We start from the raw sequence: 23,425 nt of genomic DNA on the forward strand, positions 1-23,425 counted from the left end.
GTGTGTCAAAGGCAGCGCGATTGGCACAGGATAGAGCAGGGTTTAGGGCTGTTGTACAAAGGGTCAATATGAGTCGCAAACGACTTGATGGCACATAACAACAACAACAACAACAACTCATATATTCATATGACCTTGTGGTAAGACACTGCACTTCAATCCTGAAGCCAAGCTGTTTGGATCCACCAGCAGCTCCATGGAAGAAGGATGGGCAATCTCTTCTTGTGCAATTTACTGCCTCTGAAAACCAACCAGAGGGTCAGCTGAGTCAGTTCTGACTCTACAGTACAGGCAATAACAATGTTCATACAGAAAGCTCTGGTGGCTTAATGGTAAAGAGGTGTGAGCCAACCCACAGGAACTCAGTTCCAATCTACTCTCAGCTCCAACGGATAAAGACAGGCAATCTCCCATATGATTTACTGTCTCTGAAAATTCACTGGAGGGTCAATGATCAGTTAGTTTCGACTCTATGGTACATAACAACAATAGTCATGTAAGGGTGGGAGAAAGACAGGACCTCCTCCTCCTATGCTTTTACTGCCACTGAAAATCCACTGAAGGGCCAGCAACGAATCAGTTACAAATCAATGCCAATGAGAGTGAGTGATTTATTTACACAGAGGTGGTGCAGTGGGTAAAGTGTTCAACTACCAACTACAATGGCAGATGTTCACACCCACCCGTCACTTTGCCAAAACTGCTTCAGTAAAAATGTTATGGGGCATAAAAAGCCTAGTGAAATACTAGGGAGCAGTTCTATTCCGTTCTATACATTTACTACAAGGCACAGTCATCCTCGCATGAGGGACTTTGGGGTTTTTTTTTTTTGAGGGGCTACTGCTAATAACAAAGAAAGTCACCAGATATCTTGAAATGTGATCAAATATCATGATAAATTTAATTAAGATTAAATTTAAGTAGTAGGGTGGAAAGGATTTGGGATCCAAAAGAGAAATAAACTCAAATTTCCCCCAAAACTCTTCAAAATATTAACCAAAGTGTTAAGAACAAAAAATGATCACTGATGGCATGGATTGTTTACCAAAGTATATTTACCATTTATTAGACGGGCAGGAGGTATTAGGATTAAAAACTTGGCTGCTAATCAAAAGACTGGATGTTTTAACCCCAAGCTCATCTGCTCCCATGAAGATTCTTCTTGTTATATACCATCAAGTCAGAGTTGACCCTCCAGAGTTTTCAGAGGCTGTAAATCACAGTGGAGATTGTCCATTCTTCTCTCCTTGGGAGCAGCTGGTAGATTAGAGCCATGTTTTGGAGACTGTAACACAGCTTCTTACCACTAGGCCACCAGGGCTCCCCCATAAAGATTACAACCAAGGAGACTCTGTGAGGCCAGTTCTACTCTGTTCCATAAGGTTTCTATGATCCATTGCCAGGTTGTTATGTGTCACATCTACGACGACTCACAGCTACTCAATGAACACTGAATGGCTCTGAACTTGCCCTATCCTGAGCCAAGCTCACCATCTCCACACACCTGACCTCATTGTTGCATCACTATGTCAACCCACCTTGCTGATGGTCTTCCTTCCTTGACCTAACCCTCCACTTTTTCAAGCATGATGTCTTTTTCCAAGGACAGGCCCCTCCTGATAGCATGTCCAAGTATGTGGGATGGAATTTCACCTCCTTTGTCTCACCTTGGTTTTACTTTCTCCAGAACAAACCTGGTTCTATGAATAGGAATTAATATTTATTATAACATCAACAAACAGACTAGGAAGGGAAGAGGGATGAAAGAAAACTTGATACACCAAGCTCTCTGTACAAATTCATTTTCAATCATTTGCTGCTAATGAGCTACATTCTTTCCATTAATGGTCCTACTGGGTTTAATCCCTAAAGATCAAAACTCACCAGGGAATGAAATGCTATTTAAATACTATTGTTAACAGAAAGAAAGTGCTATGTGAAAGTGTTGCAAAAACTTGGGGCAACCAGCTTGAAATGGCATGGACATCAAACAACCACATTAACCTGCACTCAAGTAACTATGTGCTTACTAATCATTAATACAAAATACAGTATCTTACTGGCAAAGGTTTAGCCAGAGGAAATATTTGCCTCAAGTTTTTTTATTTTTATTTCTATTTAAACAAAGCACACTTTAATGCGCTCCAAAGACAAAGAATCTTTCCCTTTCTTGCTTTTTTTGTCTCAAGAGAGACAATTTAGAAATACACTAAACACTGCCACTGCTTGTTTAATTAAAATCACGCTGTGTTCCCTAATTAGCTCATTTTGTTTGCCTTTGTGCATTGTGAAACATAAATCTAACTTATTTATCAATTCTGCTTTCTAAGGAGAAAAACTAAAACATCTGGGGAAAAGCCCTTGAAAAATCAAGTTGATATAATATGCCCATCCATGTTCCAGCAGCATTATTCAGAGTTGTTGTTGTTATTAAGTGCCATCGAGTCACAGACAATTCATAGCGACCCTATGAACGAAAAACCTGAACACGTGTATAAATTTCATCGTTTCTCCAAGTTCATAGAGTTTCCAGAGGCAAGCTATTTCAGAAGTGGATGCCACTCCTGCTTCCAGGCTTGTTTTAATAAGGGAACTCCACTAAACACTGTCCACCATGGGTAACTATTATCACATTTGACACATCAGTGTCACAGTGTTTAACATCCCAGCAACAAGAAGTTACCTCTGTGCAGCAAATGGACAGACCAGTGCTAAAACACTCAGAAGAATGTTTGACCAAAAACAAAACCAGGCCTGAGGGTTGCTGATAAAAATCACCCACCTTTGGCTTAGTAGGATCACTTTCTATCCACTAGGCCAACAGAGCTCTCTCCTTGTTGTTACTGTTGTTAAGTGCCACGGAGAAATCCAAACCTTTGTAGAGTCATACTGCTTCGGAATACTCCCCACCTGCATCCCTTACTGGTAAATAAATGCCTTTTTAAATAGGAGGCCAAATACAATCCATTCACAGCCATTGTCCAGTAAACAATGCCTCAGAGTCTCACCAGAACAAAAAAATCCAAACCTCTGTAGAGTCAGACTCATTATTTAGAGTTGTTGTTGTTGTTGTTATGTGTCATTGAGTCACTTGCAACTCATAGTGACCCCTCTATACAAGAGCCCTAAACCTTGTTCTAGCCGTGCCAACCTCATTGTCTCCGACACACCTATTCCCACTTGTACTAATCATTGAACCAATCCGTCTCATCAAAGGTCTTCCTCTCCTGCACTGTCCCTCCACTCTCCCAAACATGATGTCCCTCTCCAAGGAATGGTCCCTCCTTGCAACATGCCCAAAGTATGTCAGACGAAGCTTCAGAACCCTTGACTCCAAGGAGCAGCCCGGCTTCACCCTCTCCAGAACAAACCTGTTTTTTCTCCTAGCAGTCCATGGTATATTCAACACTCTTCTCCAACACTACAGCTCAAAGGCATCAATTCTCTTTCTATCATTACTAGCCACTGTCCAGCTCTCTGATGCATAGCAACTGCGAAGACTATAGCCCAGATCAGGCGCACCTTAGTCTCCAGTCCGATGAAGTTACTCTTCATTACTCTGGAGAGGTCTCTGACAGCTGACTTTCCAATGCAATCCATCTCTTAATTTCCTGGCTGCTGGTACCAAGAGTGTTGACTGCAGAGCCAAGCAAACTAACACTGTTAACTATCTCAATCTCTTCACCATCCATCCTGATGCTGCCAATTGGCCCAGTGGTGAGAATCTTTGATTTTTTGATGTTGAGCTTCAATCCATATTGAAGACTGCAGTCCTTGACCTTCTGTAGCAAGCACTTCAGGTCCTCCTCAGTTTTAGCAAGCAGGGTTGTGTCATCTGCATAACTCAGGTTGTTGATGAATCTTCCACCAATTCTGATGCTACATTCTTCCTCATACAGCCCAGCATCTTGGATGATCTGTTCTGCATACATATTGAAAAGGTATGGAGACAGAATACAACCCCGGTGGACCCCCTTCCCAATTTTGAACGATAGAGTGTTTCCTTGCTCTGTTCTGATGACTGCCTCTTGGTCAAGTATAGGTTTCACATAAGCACAATCAAATGTTCTGGGATTCCCATTCTTCTCACAGTCAGCCACAGCTTGTTGTGATCCACACAGCCTATGCATAGTCAATGAAGCAGATAGACATTCCTCTGGTATTCTCTGCTTTCTGCCAAGAAAAACTTCCAAGAGCCCATCAATGGCTGAATAAATTCTGTAGCATTCACACATTACTGAAAAGCAATCAAGAATTCTTGAAATATTGTGCAAACCTAATGAATCTAGAACAAATTATGCTGAGTGACATAGGGAATCACAAATGGGCAAAAATGATCTAATTTTACATATAAGAAGCTAAGGAAAAATCTACACACAGACAGAAGCAAGCCTTGGCAGTTTAACAGGGATAAGAAGAGAAGAAGACGACAGGAGACAACTCATAAATTACTAAGTAAGTTGAGGCCTCTTTTTTTCTGAATCTCCTTTTAAGGATGACGGTCTGATCCTTTGGGGATGTAACTTTCTAATAAATCTATCATTACTATTTTACCCTCAAAAATGTTTTAATTGAGTAAAGTGAAAGGCAATTGACAATAAGAGATTGATCACTGTAATAAATTACTATTAATCACGGTAATTAATATTACTAAAGAAAAAAATCTATCAATAATTATATGAAAAATATTATTTGTAAGAATTTACTCAGAAAACACTAAGCAAAAAAATTAATTTATAAGTTGAGTGAAGAGAAAAGATCATATACAATAAGGGGTTAATTGGTTAATTAAATATTGTTGTTGTTATGTGTGGTCAAGTCATACTGACCTGATGTACAATAGCTCTGAACTCTGTCCTATCCTAAACCATTCTCATTGTCTCCAACACACATACCCCCATTGCCCTAGTCACTGTGTCAATCTGTCTCATCCAGGGTCTTCTTCTCCTGCACTGTCCCTCCACCCTTCCAAGCATGATAACATTCTCCAAGGACCGGTCTTGACTGGCAACATGCCCAAAGCATATGAGATGGAGTTTCAAAATCCTTGTCTCCAGAGAGCAACTTGGGTCTTTCACTCTCTCCAAGACAAATCTGTCTGTATTCTTGGCAGTCCATGATTATGTCCAATACTCTTCTCTAGCACCAGAACTGAAAGTCACTGATTCTTCTTTTGTTATGCTCATTCACTGTCCAGTTCTCTGATGCATAACAAGTTATTGCAAAGAAGATGGCCTGGATCAGGGGCACCTTAGTCTCTAGACTGAAGTCTTTGCATTTCAGCACTCTCAGTGGTAATTAATGCTTTAAAAATAAAATATGCACTAATTTGCTTTTTAAAAAAAGTTTCTAGGTCTCCTACTTTGGATTTGTGGGAAAAGGCTTATTCTTGTCACAGGAAAAGAGGAAACTGATTTGCTATGATTAACCCTTTCCAGATACACAGTCCCCTGAAAAACGTAAACTTCCAAAACAAAAAGAACATGCTGATCTTCAGTGAGTGACTTGAAAAGCTTTCTGAGCCCTGAAAGGATTCAAATACAGCTACTTGTTCCTTTCACCCAGAGCTCTGAGACACTGTTGCAACTCTCAATTCTTCTAACTAAAAGCTCAAACTCAAACTCATTACTAGGGAGTTGGAAATGACTCATAGCTGATCCTCAATTGTGTTGTCTAGGCTGTGACCTTGTGTTTCCTTCCAAAGAGCTATTGATGGATTCAAACCACTAGAGAGAGCTGCAGTTCTGGGGTTAGCAGTGAAACTCCATTGGGATTACACTGTTGTTGCTGCGTGTTTGCCTTCAGATTTGGAACCAACCCAAAGCTGATCCTGCAGCAGGTTTTCAGAGGCAACAAACCACATGGGAGGGACTGCTATCCTTTAGATTCTAACAAAAGGTAAATTAAAGGAAGAGCACATTTTCAGAAGGAAATTATGCTCGTTAGGGTTTTGGGGCATGTCCTTAAAAATGGAGGTCCAAAACTAAGAAAGGTGTTAGAAATGCATGGGGAGAGATCTGTATGAAAGTGAACTGAAGCTGTGGTAGTGAATTACCATAGGCTACATTACACAGTAGATAAGAAGCTGAAGGTTAAGTGCATACCCGGAGGGACAAAGATAAAAGCTCTAAAATTAATTCCTCAGACCTTATGAAGAAAGAAAAGAACGCTGCAGAAGCTAAGAAGAAAAACTAAAACACAATAGTTGAAAAAAATAGAAAACCTATAACTTAGCACATATTCTTTGCCAGGTATCCTAAGAAGTGTTTAATTTACAATAACCCATTTAATCTCCACAAACAAGCCTAAAAGATAGGTACTTTGATTAAAAATAAAATCGCTGTCCCCCTAAAGAGGTTTTCAGAGACTGTAAATCAATCACACAGGAACACTGCAGCTTTCAATATGGACTGAATCTCAATGTCAACAAAACAAAAATTCTCACCGTTGGACCAACAGGCAACATCATAATAGATGGAGAAAAGACTGAAACTGTCATCAACTTCATCTTGGATCCACAATCAATACACTTGGTATCAGCAGTCAGAAGATCAGAAGACACATGGCACTGGGACAGTCTGCAGTCAGGGACGTCTCCAAATTATTGAGGAGCAATGATGTCAGTTTGAGGACTAAGATGTACTAGATTCAGACCCGGGTCTTTTCAATCACTTGCTATGCATCTGAGAGCTGGACAATGAATAATTAAGGATGACAAAAGAATTGGCGCCCTTGAGCTATGGTGTTGGAGGAGAGTAATGAATATCCCATGAACTGTCAAAAGAACAAATAGGTCTGTACTGGAGAAAGTACAATCAAGAGTGCTCCTTAGAGGCAAAGACGCAAAGCTTCATCTCACTTACTCTAGGCATGTTGCTAGGAGAGGCCATTCCCTGGAGGACATCATATGCTTGGAAAGCTAAGAGGACGGCAAAAGAGAGGATGACCCTCAACCAGGTGATCCAACAGTGACTGCAGCAATGGGCTGGAGTGTGTCAGAGATCATGAACTTGGCATAGTAAAGGCCAGTGTACAGAGTGGTTCTGAGTCTTACTCAACAACTACCTCTTTCTCCTCAGAGCAGCAGGTGTATCTGAACCTTGTACCTTTGGGTGAAGCTGGAATGAAAACGTCTACAATCTGACTCTAGCCGTCTAGTGAGTTGTTACACCATGTCTCCTAATAGCCTCTTAAAAAATGCTATTAGGAAGTAACTTACTTTCCGGGAGTTCCTGAGACGGGCAAACAGGGTAAAACACACTTGCCTGTGAACTCAAAGAATGTGTGTTCAAGTCCACCCAGAAGTACCTCACAAGAGTAGCCCAAAGAGATTTACTTCTGAAAAGCCAGCCAAGTTTTTCTATTGAAATGAATGCCCTGAGATGATCCTGACACCTTCTAACAAAAATACCCCTGGGATTCTTCGCAAAGTGAAATAACTGGTTTACTTAAGTAGTAAGGAATGTCTGCCTTGGGCATTATGCTCTGTTAAGATTTATATGAGATCACAGCAAGCCAGCAGGTCAGAGAGGAAGCTTGGGGAGAGTGAATGTTTATTAAAGGAGATCAACCCAGAGAAGAGGGTGAGAACCTTACTATACAGGAACGTTATCAGAGTCAATGAATCCTATTGCTCAGGGATAAAAGAAGTATGTGGTGGTGGTGGTGTTGTTGTTGTTTTTATGTGCCGTCGAGTCGCCTGCGACTCATAGCGACCCTATGTACAACAGCCCTAAACTCCGCTCTGTCCTCTGCCAATCACACTGTCTCTGACACTCCCATCCCAATTATCCCAGTCACTGAATCAATCCACCTCATAGAGGGCCTTCCTCTCCTGCGCTGTCCCTCCACCCTCCCAAGCATGATGTCCCTCTCCAAGGACGGGTCTTTCCTCACAACATGTCCAAAGTATGTTAGACGGAGCCTCAGAATCCTTGCCTCCAAGGAGCCAGCCGGTTTAACCCTTTCCAGGACAAATCTGTTTTCCTAGCAGTCCATGGTATCTCAATACTCTTCTCCAGCACCACAGCACAAAGGCATCAATTCTCCTTCTATCCTCCTTGGTCACTGTCCAACTCTCTGATGCATAACAAGTGTTTGCAAAGACCATGGCCTGTATCAGACACACCTTAGTCTCCAGAGAGACACCATTGCTCTTCAGTACTTTGGAGAGGTCCCTAACAGCAGACTTTCCCATGGCAATACGCCTTTTAATTTCCTGGCTGCTGGTGCCAAGACTGTTGACTATGGAGCCAAGCAAACTAAAGCTGTGTACAATCTCAATCTCTTCACCATCCATCCTGATGCTGCCAATTGGTCCAGTGGTGAGAATCTTGGTCTTCTTGGCATTGAGCCTCAAGCCATATTGTAGGCTGCATTCCTTGACCCTCTGCAGCAGATGCTTCAGGTCCTCTTCAGTTTCCGCAAGCAGGGTTGTGTCATCGGCATAACGCAGATTGTTGATAAATCATCCACCAATCTTGACCCCACATTTCTCCTCATAGAGCCCAGCCTCCTGGATAATCTGTTCTGCATACAGGTTGAAAAGGTATGGAGATAGGATGCATCCCTGGCGTACACCCTTCCCAATTTTGAACCATGCAGTGTTACCCTGCTCTGTTCTGACGACTGCCTCCTGGTCCAAGTACAGGTTTCGCATTAGCACGATCAAGTGTTCTGGGATTCCCATTCTTCTCAGACACACACAGAGTGTGATAAGACACACAGTCAAATGCCTTTGCATAGTCAATGAAACACAGACAGACATTCCTCTGATATTCCCTGCTTTCAGCTAAGATCCATCTAACATCAGCTACAATATCCCTAGTACCACAACCCCTTCTAAACCCAGCCTGGACTTCTGGTAGTTCTCTGTTGATGTGCTTTTCCAGTCGTTTTTGGATAATCTTCAGTAAAATCTTGCTTGCATGTGAAATCAGTGAGATTGTTCTGTAGTTTTCACATTTTAAAAAGTAACCTTTTAAAAAACATCAGTCAGGCATTAAAAACTCCAAGGACTTTTGTACACATCTTACTAGTAACCCTATTTTTTTACAATAATGGTCTTTTTGTCAGTATTTGTCAGTATTTGTCCTTCTTCTATATAATGGTGTCCAGCCTCTCCCATGTTATAGAAAGGAGGGGAGCTGCAGGCTGAGAGGGGAAATCATGAGGTCATAAAGTTTAGTGGCTGGGGGAATGAAGGAATTAGGAAAGATCCAGAGGGGACCTGTAAAGAAAGGGTAACAGTGGGCATGGATCAATGGTGATTAATTTTATAAAACACAATGCATGGAAATGATCATATGAAACACAGTGTGAATAGAGGAATGTGTGAAATCCAAGAGATATAAATGAAACACAATGTATAAGAATTCTGTATGCAAGCCAATATAAAATAAAGATAATTTTTAAAAACCCTACCAAGCGCTAAGAAGTATGGTTCTAGTCTACCACACACTGACTGGGGCAACCCAAAAGAATGGACTCAGTGGCAACTGGCTGGGTGGTTCTTTTCAAGAGAACCATTTCAAGAAAGCAACAGAAGTAAATACACTAAAATGAAACAGAGAAAGATAAGGGAGAGTGCCAAAGAAAAATTAGCAAGTACCGGGAAATTAAAACAGCTATTAACAACCAAGAGAAGGTGTCTAAGAGCCAGACAAACTGAAGCATCACGGCAGCCAGAGAGCAAGAAGTCAGTGGTGAATGGAATGAGTAATTTGTGTTGGTGAAGTAACAGGTAAGAGATAAAGACAGAAGAATAGATAGAAGAAAAGTTTGCCATTAAAGTCAAGGAAGAGCAGCAGGCATTACCAGACAAGACAATGAAGAATCCGCCCTGAGAACTCCAGAGTAGCATGACCCTCTTAATACCTGGTTTCAAATTCTGGACTTCAGAACGACAAGCAAAAACATTTCTCCTGTTCTTTTAAGTCACATAGTTTCTGGTCATTTGTGAAGTTGTCCTAGAAATCTTATACACCATCTCACGATACAGACATAACTTTTCCCAGTGTAAGATAAGGAATTCAACTTGGAAGGTGCATCAGAAAATCAAGAAGATGAGACTTTAACGTAAAAAGTCTCGTCTCAATGGAAGTGATAATACGAAGAAGTCTCTTAATGTGAGAAAACAAGTGTGTTTGTTAAAAGATATCAGAGTGTGGTATTTCTTTTACAGCAGCACTGGATAACTAAGACCAAGACTCTATGCAGGAAAGAAATAGGAGATTCCCAAAGCTAGAGCAGGTTTTCCAGTCAGCAGATAAGTCACTTTATTATTCTCTAACTTTAGCCCCTTGATTCGATGAAAATACAAGTCCAATTCATCTTGCTATAAATCAAACCGAAAACTTCTCTGTAATTTTAAGTCATAATTTCTCAGCAATTAATTTCATTCTTAGGAAGGCAATTCCAATAAAATCCTACTGACATGCGTGAACGTCAAATTTCCAAAACCAAAGTAAACCAGAATATTTCCATCATGGGAACATCATAAAGATATTTTACTTGTAGCGATAGGTTGGAAAGACTGTTTCTAGCCAAATGCTGTGGCACATAGTCATGAAATTCTTTTCAATGGTTTGTCATAAGATATATATATATATATATATAGCTGTTGACTGCTATGAAATTGAGCACTACTCATATATATATTTTATACCACACACATATAAACGTTCACTACCATCAAGCTGGACCAACTCACATCTGGTTTCCCAATTTTTGGAAGCTGTGAAGTGCATGAGAGGAGACTGTCCTAGGTTCTTTCTCCCTTGGGGCCACTGGTGGGTTCAAACTGCCAGAGTCACTACCTTTGGGTTAGCACTCCAACTCTGCATGTATAAATATTGTTGTTGTGGTGTTCCAGTTGGAACAGATCCACAGCTGACCCTCCAGTGGGTTTGCAGAGGGAGTTAATCACACAGGAAAAGACTGTCCCTCCTTCTCTCATGAAGCAGCTAGTGGCTTTGAACTGCATGCCTTTGGGATTGAAGCATAATTTGTCCCTAGGCCACCAAAGCTCCCTATATATAAATATATGTACATGTATATATGTGTGTGCACAGACATACACAGTCTTTAAACATGCATTGCTTTTATTAAGTAAATTACATTATACCTAATAATAAAAAAAACTAAATAACAAATCTAGGATCCACATAGGGCAATCCCTTAGTCACTGTGATAACTACAGAAATAAATATATTGTACAGTTGCCAAAAATTATATAACTGCTATTCCTTTCCTTTTTCTTGTGGAGGAAAACAGAAACATTCTTCACCATTAAAGCCATCTCTAGCACCAGCAAAACATGATATTTTAAGCAAGTCACATGGGTTTTAGAAAGTAAGATTAGTTCTATGAAACAGATCAAATTATAAGAATGATCAATTTAGGAATAATTAGCACTTAATTTTTCCCCCCAAACTTTTGGTGTGTTTATTAAAAAATAAAGTTCATACTATATACAAAAATTAACTCAAAATGGATCAAAGACATAAATGTTAAACTTTTTTAAAAAGAGGGAAAAAATACTATAGCTTAAAACAAAGAGAGATATTTCCTGGAAGAAATCTCTATGACTTAATTTTAAAAAACAGCATGGCACTTCCTCTAAACACTAGAAATAGAATTATGCTTCAGTAATTGCATCCCTCAATATACAATCCAGGGATTTAATAAGAGGAACACAGACACATACACACACATATGTTATTTGGGAGCTCTGATGGCTTAATGGGTAAAGAGCTACGTTGCCAAGCCAAAAAGTAAGCAGTCTGAATCCACCAGCTGTTCTCCAGAAGAGACGCAATCTCCTCTCCTCGAGATTTACAGCCTCAGAAAAACATGCTGTTTTTGTAGAAGTGGGCTGTCAGCTATAGGTCCGTTCCAAACAGACGGCCCACTTCTACAAAAACAGCATGTATGAGTTACAGAAACATATGCACGCGCGCCCACAAACACACAGAAACAACCTAAGTGTTTATTAGCAAACTGAATGGAAAAACAAAATGTGGCACAGACATACTATGGAATATTGAAAAATCATCAAGAACAGTTAAGTCCATGAAATGTATCATGAACGGACCTGGAGGATATAATTTTAAGTGAAATAAGTCCACATCACATATGGTAAAAATATGGTATCATTTTACATTTAAAACATATTTTTTTACATTTACACACAAACTTATGATCACTGATGGTTCACAGGAACGAACTGGGGGCAGAGGACTCACACTCTAGATCACAAATACTTGTTATTTTTGGTGATGAGGAAAGTAGCACCACACTTTGGACAAAGTAAGTGATGACACTAAGAAGAGCTTACAAGAAATGGATGTTTGTGCTAAAGACACAAACATGACAATTACATATGACATCAATAACAACCCAACTCTATGATGTCTGGGTCCTGGTGCACATGTATACGTATCTATCCTCTCTCTCTCTCTCTCTCTCTCTCTGTGTGTGTGTATGTGTATGTGCACATGCACATGCAAAGCCAGAGATATGAACATGGACATGCCAATGTGCAAAAGGGAGCTCTGGTGGCCTAGTGGGGAGAAACTGGGCTACAATCCTGAAGGCAAACAGTTCAAGGACTCCAGCTGTTCTGTTGGGGAAAGGATGGGCAATCTCCTCCCATGCAATTCCAACTGGATAGTACTCAACACAACACACACACACACACTGTGTGTATATGTGTATGAATAAAATACACAATTACAGAAACTTCTCAGACAAATACCCTGTGAGATTAATTTACTGGATTTGAAGGCTTAGAACTTCAGTCTTATGGGACGGGTCAGCCAACATGTACAATAGCACACCCATGTTTATTTGCAGCTTTGTTCACAATAGCAAGGAGTTGGAAACAACCTAAGTGCCCATCAACAAACGAATGGCTAGAGAAGCTGTGGTATATTCGCACAATGGAATACTATGCTGCATTAAAAAACAAGGAACTCATGCAATATTATTCAAAATGGTTGACTCTGGAGAACATTATGCTGAGTGAAATATCCCAGTCACAAAAGGACAAATATTACATGATGCCACTGTTGTAGAATGGGACTGTCCTTGGGGTTGGGGAGAGACTGAGTAAGATGGGTTCAATAATGCATACTGCACTGAAACAGAGGAGGGAGAAAACTGTTTAAAAGAGATATATAACTAGGTATTTCTGTCATCACAGGAGTCTAGAGCGAGGGCTACATGGTGGAGGGGGCCTGGGGGAGGGTTTGTAAAACAATGAAAGAATCTTTTCTTTTACCTTTCCATAATTTTTGACTCATGTACTTATAACTGGTTAGTCAAATTTGTGTCTTCTAGGTTGCAACACCCCCATGATACATCTTCAAGGATATGAACATGTACGGCCAAGCACAATCAATAAGAGTGCATCTGAATTCCAAAATCAATCTCCATAATAGTCCATGTGTTTCCTACTGCCAAAGGGGCCCTTTAGAGTAGTGAGAGAAGATCTTCACCCTGAAACCCACAGCGTCCCTTTTCAGCAGGAAGTAGCTAAGAGACTACGCCATCCCCTTTTCCTTATGACACAGGGTGAAGTCTCTCTCAGGGAGGAGTGATAGGGAATGGCAAAGGACACACTGACAAAGAAGATTAATCAGAACTGGCTTTGACAAGCACTGTGGCATTTGGACAAGAACAAACTGGGAGGAGGGTAGAGAGAATAGTGCAACAATGAATGAACGGAAACCCAAAATCTCTGTAAATGTTTATGAAAATTAATAAAATATAATTACAGAGAAAAAAAATGTACCATAAAACTTGCAAAGCCCATGGTCAGTGTCTTTGTTGAGCAGCATCTGGAATATCAAAAGCATGAGCACAGCCATCTATGATACAGTTACTGGTATCTATTCACCAGGAACAAATAATAAAAAAGAAGAAGAAAACCAAAGATTCTGGAAAAGAACTCATCTATAGGAATAACTGCTTGAACAAGATACAGCCTCATCTACCCTAAGACAGAATTAGATGGGGGACAGTTAGCACATCCAACCACAACTGACAGAAAAAGAGAAAAACATGCAACAGAAGCCAAATTCTTAGAAAGTCCAAACTTCGTGGACCAGTCTGCCCGGAAATGCTTGTTAAAACTTGAACTCAAACAATCCTGAGGTCACCTTTTAGCCAAGTAACAGACTGGGACACAAAATGAAGGATATTATCAGAGAGCATGATGCTCCAATAAGAAACCATCTACACAAAAAACTCAAAGGTCACTGATTCTAAAGCAAATATGAGTAGATACGGGGACAGGGAAACAAGAGCCATGGGAACAGAACATAATTAAAGAGAACGATACACAGTGTAAACAGCTAATATCACCGAACAATCTGTGTACAAACTGTGTCATACGGGAACCTAAACTGCTTTCATTGAAAACATAATAAAGTATTTACAAAATAAAGTTCCTGGGCTCCTGAACTATATGTTAAAAATCAATCAGAATCTCAATCAGAATTTCTAGAGTCTAAATGAGCAAATAAGCTATCTTAGTAGATCAACCCCAAAGGAGGGCATCGAGCAGCACACTGATTCCGTAATACCATTATTTACAGTAATTCTCTAAATGTTAATGAATAACATTTGCTATCAAGCAAAAAGTTGAATCTTCCTCTCTCATTAGTCTCACTTATATGAAATGTATTTTCACTTATCTAGCTTTCTGATGCACAAGTTCAGAGAACTCTGGTGGCTGGTTTAAATCCACCAGCTGCTGGGGGGGGTGGGGAAGATGGGGAACCTCATTCTGTGCAATTTATCGCCTCTGAAAATCCACTAGACAGAGGGTCAGCTATGTGACAGTTCTGACTTCATGGCACAAAACAGACAAATTCCAACATATAAGAATCTACTTTTAGACTATCTAACAAAAATTTCATGATAAAGACTTTTACTAACTCAAGTAATTAGTCAAGAAAACAAAGATTAAGCCAAAAAAGTTTTCTCATATATGGCTGGGGGGGGGTGGGAAGTAAGTACTAAATTAGTAGGTATAGTTCCCTAAACATATGTTGTGTTTATAACTACTGATTAGCATCCCTTAAGCTATCTTGTCCATTTTGAGGGAGCTTGTAGCTTAAAACGAACTCAGCCCAATATCTGCTATGATGGAAACATTACATTCAAGGTCAAGGATCCATAGGTAGTTGACCATAAAATATAGGACCCATAAGTAGTCGACCATAAAACATAACAAATCCAGCTGCCATAATGGACTGAACTACTAAACATGTTACAAAAAATGTAACTAATGTCACTGAACAGCAAAGAATGTATATGAAAGAGAAACATGAAATCAAGACTGATAGCTCACATTCTCTGCTGTGCTCAAGACATGATGTAAAAAATAACCAATTAAACTCAGTGTCAACTCATTTTCCAAAGGCAGATTCCTGGCATTGTAGGTGTCCTCAAAAAAACCTCCTGTCAACCCACTGTTAACCAATTCTAGCCTCCAATCACAGTATTATTTGCATATGATTCTCTTTGTTATCATCTTGACAAAAGACAGGAACGGAAATAGAGGATCTTTTAAATATTAAATGATGGTGCTCTCTAGAAACTGGGAGAAGCAAGCCAGATTCAGAGGAGGAAAGAGAACAGGACAGGGAACAGGGTGCTCTGTTTAATGGTCAATGGAGTCTGAAGCGGTGGTGACAGCCCCCAGCTAGATCCAAGGTGACTGGAGCCACCTGTGAGGGCTCTGGGTTCACTAAGCGCTTCCAAAAGCTATCTAGGACAACTTCACTCTGGAAAATTCTCTGTAATATGTCTCCTTCTCTTCACTCTATCCTCCCCACCCACCTCAACATTTTCACTTAGACTAAAACAAACATGGAAGCCAGGTTCAAACGTGAACACAAGTTACAAGCGGCTGTGTGGGTGGAAGGGCGAGGAGGGGGCCACGTGGAGAATCAGGTCTGCCCCTTCACTTGGGCAAGGAGAGGTGCTCTGATGTTAAAGTGGATACTTAAAGCACAGCGTAGAAGAATCAGGGTATCAGTTTATTAAGCAGAGTACCCTCTCCAGCCTTACCCAGTGGTAAGGATGCCTGCATGCTATATGATGAACACGTCACACAAGCGCTTCCAGAATAAGACATCATGGAGGAGCGAGCCTGCCACATTACTTCCAACATCAGTGCATAAACCCCTATGGATTACAATTATCAGGCTTGTGGTTGATCAGGGACTGGGCAGCCATATCCTTCCATCATGCAGGGGCTGACATAAGTTGAGAGATAACTCAACAGTAGCTAACATCAGTAACATAATGCTGGTTCAAACAGAAAGTGCCTTCTGCTCCCACTCAGCTTCCAAACTGTTTGGAAGACCTACTAGAGTAGGTCTTGGTGGCCGGTTGCTGTTTGCCTTTAAGTTGGAACTGACTCATAGCTGACACTCCAGCGGGTTTTCAGAGACAGTAATTGCATGGGAGGTGACTGTCGATCTTTCTCCCATAGAGCAGCTGGTGGATTCAAACCATGCACCTTTGAGACTGCAGTGCGGGGCTTCTTATCCCCAGGCAACCAGAGCTCCCTTGTATGTATAGTAGGTATTCCAAACTGTTTAGAAGTTGACTGGGAGCAGAACACACTTTCTATTTCCAACAACATGGTTCGAATCCTGCTCAGGAGAAAGATAGGCAATCTCTACCCACGTGATTTACTGCCTCTGAAAACCTGCTGGAGCATCAGCTCTGGGTTGGTTCAGACTTGATGGTACAGAACAACAACGTCTAAAAATTTGTGGTTCCACAGCAACCTGTAGTTCATACAGTCAGTTCTTTAACTGTCAGAGCTCTCTCTGGTGCTGTAGCACATGACATGCCACATTGCTAACCAAAAAGGTCAGTGGTTCAAATCCACCAGCTGCTCACTCCATCGATGAAAGATGGGCAGTCTCCTCCTATACAGATCTGCAGCGTTAGAAACCCCAGGGAAAGTTGCTCTGAGTTGGAATCAACTCAAAGATAGCGAGTTTCTGAGCTCCAAGAGCGCTGACCCACAAAGCCCCCACTGGCTCATTTACCGTGTAATTAAGAGAATGACATTTTCCTGACTCACATAGTATGTTCCTTTTCTCAAATCTCATCCTAACTCCTTATAGCCCCATGTAACTTTATCTTCTCATTTTGTAAGTTCTTCCTTTGATCCTAATTTTCCCTTTCATAACACCTACTTTCCAACAAATGACTCAATCTACTCCATTAACTACCCAACTCAATATAGTCTGCTGGGACCCCCTGATACTACAAAGTGCTCATGTGTTAGCTACCGTGGAGTTCCCAATTACGAATCAGCAATTCTCTTCAACCCACCGAACCTTATTCTACCATAACATTCAGGGAGGGTCCAAGCTATGATCTTACAAGTACATCCCTCAAGGCTATAAACTCTGCACACACCCTCAGACCTTGGCCAGTCCTACACCATTCCCAGCCAGGCCCACATGCCCTGGAGGCCCAAATAACACCACTTTTACCAAGTCATTCTCCCAAAGATTTTATACAAAAGTGGCCTGACCAGATTCCACCTACTCCCAAAGGACAGAATAGCTGGTGTCTAGGAAAAATCCTCAGCCTGTGGCAAGTCTATCAACAAAGAATCCCCACTCTCAAGGAAGTCAGGCAATCTGTCCCACTGATTACAACACATTTCTTTTCTCTTGAATCACAGTTAGTCACATCAGCTCACAGCTTGTGTAAGCCAAGAGGAGTTTCTCTCTGCCAAGAATTTCAGGCACTAGAAGCACCTAAACACCTAAACTAGAAGCACCTAAACTGTTGTTGTTGTTGTTATGTGCCACCGAGTCAACTAAGACAACAGCTCTGAGCTCTGCCCTGTCCTGAGCCAATCTCACCATCTCCAACAGCCCTAATCCCATCTCTCCAGTCACTGCGTCAATCCAACTCATCCTGGGTCTTCCTCTCCTGTGCTGTCCTTTCATCCTTTCAAGCATCATGTCCAAGAACTGAGCCCTCCTGGCCACAGGACCAAAGTATAGGACACAGAACCTTTCCCAGACTGAGCACAGGATGACTCAAGGACCAAAATGGTAGCCATCTGCTCCATGGAGGTAAGGACGATGAAACTTCATCTCAAATACTTCTGGTATGTTAGAAGGGCTGGTCTTTGGAGAAGGGCATCATGCTTGTAAAGATGGAGGGTCCGTGTAAAGAGGGGAGAGCCTCAACAAGATGCACTGACACAGTGGCTGTAACAATGGGCTCATGTATGTTGGAGATGCCGAGAATGGCACAGGGGAGGGGCAGGTCCAAATCACAGGGTTGCTAGGAATCAGTCAATGTGCTGGCACCCAACAACCATCACCGTTGTTCGTGGCATTCCTGTTGTCTAGACCCCTTCCACTCTTCCTGCTCCATCTGACAAAACCCACCCTTTTTCCCTTCCCTCATGCAACTATCAACCCCTCCAAAACTCCTTCACCAGTCCTGATTTCCCACTGCACACTTTCAGAAAATTATTCTAGCTCCTGCTTCTGAGAAAGGAAGATTGTGAGACTTCATCTTCCATGCTCTGGACCAATTCCTGGAGAACATCATGCTCGTTAAAATAGAAAGTTATCGAAAAAACGACCCTCAACAAGACAGATTATTGCAACAGTGAGATCCAAAACTTAAAAAACTGTGAGGCTTGCACAGGAGAGCGCAGTTTCATGACGACTAAAAGGCATCTCACAAAAATTAACAATGCTCTTCTTCTCTGTATCGATTCAAGTTTAGTATATGTGCTGCCGAAGTGAGCACAATTAATGAAGGGAGGAATTCTACTTAATTTAAGAATTTGACCCTTCTTAAGATTTTTAACCCTGTCTTAATTCTAAATTTTCTGTACCTCAAACAACGGCTGATTTTATTTCAGGAGCTTTGTTCTTATTTGATGAATAAAAATAACAATTACCCAGGCAGTGTTGTTATCATGTGCCATCTAGTTAGAACTGACTCATAGATGACTCTCCAGTGGGTTTTCGGAAGCCTGTAAATTGCATTTGCAGAGACTGTCCACATCATTCTCCCATGAGCAGCTGCTGGACTCAAACTGCCTGCCCTTGTGCTGGCAGTGCGACTCCTTCCCACTAGGCCACCTGAGTTTCTAGTAAATTACATGCTGTGTTGGAAGACATAGTGGAAATAGTTTTAAAAGGACATGAAATTCCACTCTTAACCCATCAAGTCAGAACCTTGCAGGGGCACTACACTCATCTTTTTACAGCCACGCATAAAGGTAGACGTGTCATGAGAAAGAACTTATAGTTCGTTCGTGTCTTTACGAGGTAGACAGAGCTCGGGTGATCTGCCCACAGACTTCCTAGGTTGGTAACTGGATTGCCTACAGACCAGTTCTCTCTGCACTCAAGTCCATACTGCTATATAAGGTCTATCTTGTTCACAGGATCGCTATGAGTAGTGCTCGACTCAAGGCAATCAACAACAACAACAACATCCTGCATGAATTAGAAATTTTAAGGAAAAACACTTCAAAGTGTTATGTAAAATCATTAGCTTCTAGTTCTATGGAATTCATTACAGATTAAGATCTGAATAGCCAAGAAAATGCTGAGCCTCATAACAAAATGTATTAGAAACTAAGCAGATTCTACTGTTTACAACCATGGAGTTGGTCTGTCTATTCAAGAAAGAGGAAGGAAGGGAGGACAGAGGACAGACACAGGAGAAGAAGGTGAAAGAGTCCCTAAAAAAGGCAGAAAGAGAGCCTGGAAGGCACAGGATAAAAACAGATCTATGAACTACATAGGTTGGGAGATATAGCTGAAGCCTACCAAACAGGCTGGTAGATTGCTAAGGGCCTTTTTATTAAAAAAAAGAGAGAGAGTGTGTTAAAGAATATAAATTTTAAAAGAAAAAAAAAAAAGCATTTACTCAACATATATTCTAACTATAAGAAATATGTGCCCCAAGATGTAATTCATGCTAATACATTGTTTCTACAAGACTCTACCTACATGTAATGAAAACTAAGAAGATAATTAGTTTTGGCTGTATCTTCTTATTGATAAAAAATGCGTGAAGAAACAGGAAGTCGACAGTAAAGCATTTTTAATTGTGCTTGTTTGGAGAAGAAAGCACTTACGCAATTGATTGTTCCACTGTGAGATGAAACAGCCACATTTTTAATGGAACATCATTTCTACCTTGGGGGGAGAAAACCTGACAAAATATAGCTTTGTAGATTCCCGTATCTAATGCACATTTTCTTCAAAAGCTAACACCTGACAGGTATTTTTACTCGCAGGGGAAAACTGAACTTTGCAAAAAAAAGGTTTCCCATTAATTATACAGTAAAATAAAAGGATTTTTTTTTTTCTTTCTTTTTGCTAAACAGTACTGGGTTTTGGCAATAATCAGTTTAACAAGTTGGTGGTAAGTCATATGTTTTGGATTTCTTTTTCTTACTAGCTTCATAATTTAAAAAACCCACAAGAACACACTAGTCTAAATGAGTTAAAATCAAATAAAATCTTGCAAGATAACTGCCAGACCATTCATAACATCATGGCATTAAAGCGACAGTCTATAGTACATAATAAACAGGCCAATTAAAAAATGCATCAGCATTCCACATCAACTGAATTTTTTAAAATCTACAGATAATACCTAATACACTAACAAGAAAACAAACACCTATGAAGCAAAAGCCGGAATACTGGTTTCATTTGATTAATTTTTTAAGTAACATCACTTTAAAAACCTTTGCTGAAAGTGAAAGAAAATTGTTACCGTGTAACAAATTCTTTTCTCCAAATTCTCTCTCAAAGTTAAACTCCTGAAAAAAATAACATACTTCTAAAGATTTTCAATCTTTAAAGAACTACATGAGAAAGTAAAAATCAATATATAATAAAAGGTTGTTGTTGTTGTTGTTGTTGTTGTTGTTATGTGCCATCGAGTGGCTTGCGATTCATAGCGACCCTATGTACAACAGCTCTAAACTCTGCTCTGTCCTGTGCCAATCTCACAGCCTCCGACACACTCATCCCGACTGTCCCAGTCACCAAATCAATCCACCTCATAGAGGGCCTTCCCCTCCTGCACCTGCTCCTCCACCCTCACAAGCATGATGTCCCTCTCCAAGGACCGGTCTCTCCTTACAACTTGACCAAAGTATGTCAGAGGAAGCCTCAGAATCCTTGCCTCCAAGGAGCAGCCGGGTTTAACCCTCTCCAGGTTGAATCTGTTTGTTCTCTTAGCAGTCCATGAGAATTTTAAGATGCCTTTAGTGAATATTTTGTCCAAGTACCTTCAAAATCCACTGCACTGTAACAGTCACTCCTATTATAAGCTGCAAGGGTTGTTAGCTTATAGAAAACACAACAGTAATGGAAATGCCACGTTAAAATATTCATACTTCCTCAAACTGTAACCTCGAACTTCTATTCTGGGATACATTATGGTTTTAACAATTCATGTCTTGTCAAGCATTAACTCCCTCAAACTCACTGCCATCCTATCAGAAGTGACTCTTAGCTGACCCTCCAGTGAGTTTTCTGAGGCTGTAAACTGTCCAGGAGGGGAGCTCTGGTGGCTTAATGGTATGGAATTGTGCTGCCTAATCTGAGGCACATGGTTTTCATTCACCCGCTCACTATTCCACTGGGGAAAGGTGGGTAATCTTCTCCTTTGAGATTTACTGCCTCTAAAATCTGCATGAGAGTCAGCTATGGATTCGTTCTGACTCAACAGCACTTAACACCACCAAAAACAACATTAGAGGAGACTGCCCATCCTTCCTGAACCTGCAGAGAAGCAGCACTTCTCAGGTAAGTAGCTCAACTCCCTACAGAATACATTCTCTGTGTGTGTGTGTGATTTTTTTTTAATTGAGATTTTAATGAAAGATTAGAGAGAACTTGGATTTCAATTCATTCATTGTTGCATACAGACTACTTTCTTAAGTAGATCCAAAAATATAATCAACTAAGAAATATTTTTGGGGAAGGAATGGTCTCTTAAGTTTCCTTCTTCTTCCTCCTTTAAAATTAAACTATGTATTATCATTATGTAAAACAATAATAATTTCTAATAACAATTCCAACTAAAAATGTTAGGAGTGCTTTTATTCTGTAAAAGTACTCATCTTTTCAACTAAATCAGATGAGCTGTGGCACTCGTTCAAGAGCATCTTTTTAAAAATTACAGATTTTTAAAATTAATCTATCATTTTAACAGTTTTTAAATTTAATAAATCTAATTTGTTGAGTATAAGGGAAATTACAAGAGGCGCGCTGACTGCTACCAAGTACAAGGCAAACTCTGAATAACTCTGGAAATGGAATGTGTTTCTAGTATTCAGATCAAGTTCCAACCTTTTCATTTATCTGAATAAACGACACATTGGTTCCTCCTAAACAAAGATAAGGATATTTACAACAAAACAATTCAACTAGATCAGAAAAAAAAGTATTTTGGTCCAAAGGCCAAAAGATCACAAATGGAACAGAAGGATACACTTTATTATTATTATTATTATTATTATTATTATTATTACTACTACTACTAGTGCGTGTACTGTCAAATCAGATCTGACTGGTAGAGGAGGAAATTGTCCCTCCTTCTCCCGCAGAGCATATGGTGGAAGGGATACACTTTTAAACTACAAGTGTTTACATCTTTGATATTTTAATTGATTATCTCCAAAGCCATCCTAGGATAACAGAGGCAAACAGATTAAATAATGGCATGTTCCTTTTACAAGACACTTTCCACACGCCCTAAAATTTCCTTGTGTGGCACAAATGTTCACTGACCCCATTCTTAAAAAGTGACCTAGAACAACAGGATCACGTTCTTGAGTTCAACTGCGCCCCTCGCTGATTGTTTCTTCGTCCTAGGTTTACAACCAGTCATTCTATCCGAGGGTGTTTTAAGAAAAAGACGATTCAACATTGACCTAACGGCTTGACAGTAAAGGGTTCAAGCTGTCATGAGCTCATCAAAAGAACGGTTAGGGTACCCAGGGCGACCACACCTCATTTTGCTGTATGTTATCCAAACATGCATTACTAGTAAAACTCAAAGGCTACAACCTGCCCCAAAGCAGCCGGGCACGTCTAAAAATGCAATGCATTCTGAGGGCAGCGGGTTATACAGCTGCCAGATCCCAGAAGTAACAGCCGGCGTTTTCTTCGCGGTGACCGTGGGAGGGGAGGGTGTGTCGTGGTACTTACCGATGCCCGGAGCCACATAGATGAAGTAGAGGCAAGACGAGGAGAGGGAGAAGAAGAATATGAAGGCGAGGAGCGAGCGATTGGAGACCCGCATCATCCTCCGGAGCACAGACATCTTCGCGGACCCAGCCAGCAGCTCGGGCTGCGCTCTCGGGCAGAACACTGGGGCGCCG

General features: G+C 40.7%; 1 protein-coding gene across 1 annotated transcript in view; it reads right to left on the bottom strand.

Moving 5' to 3' along the window:
• Window positions 1–23,367, bottom strand: part of B4GALT6 (UDP-Gal:betaGlcNAc beta 1,4- galactosyltransferase, polypeptide 6) — a 70,597-nt gene extending 47,230 nt beyond the window's left edge. Inside the window, exon 1 of the mRNA XM_006899554.1 lies at window positions 23,253–23,367. Coding sequence (XP_006899616.1) covers window positions 23,253–23,367 — 115 coding nt within the window. The remainder of the gene's footprint in view (window positions 1–23,252) is intronic.
• Window positions 23,368–23,425: the final 58 nt, after the last annotated feature.

The sequence above is a fragment of the Elephantulus edwardii genome, unplaced genomic scaffold (genome assembly GCF_000299155.1).
Source record: "Elephantulus edwardii isolate Elephantulus edwardi_28Jun2011 unplaced genomic scaffold, EleEdw1.0 scaffold00261, whole genome shotgun sequence".
Lineage (NCBI taxonomy): Eukaryota > Metazoa > Chordata > Mammalia > Macroscelidea > Macroscelididae > Elephantulus > Elephantulus edwardii.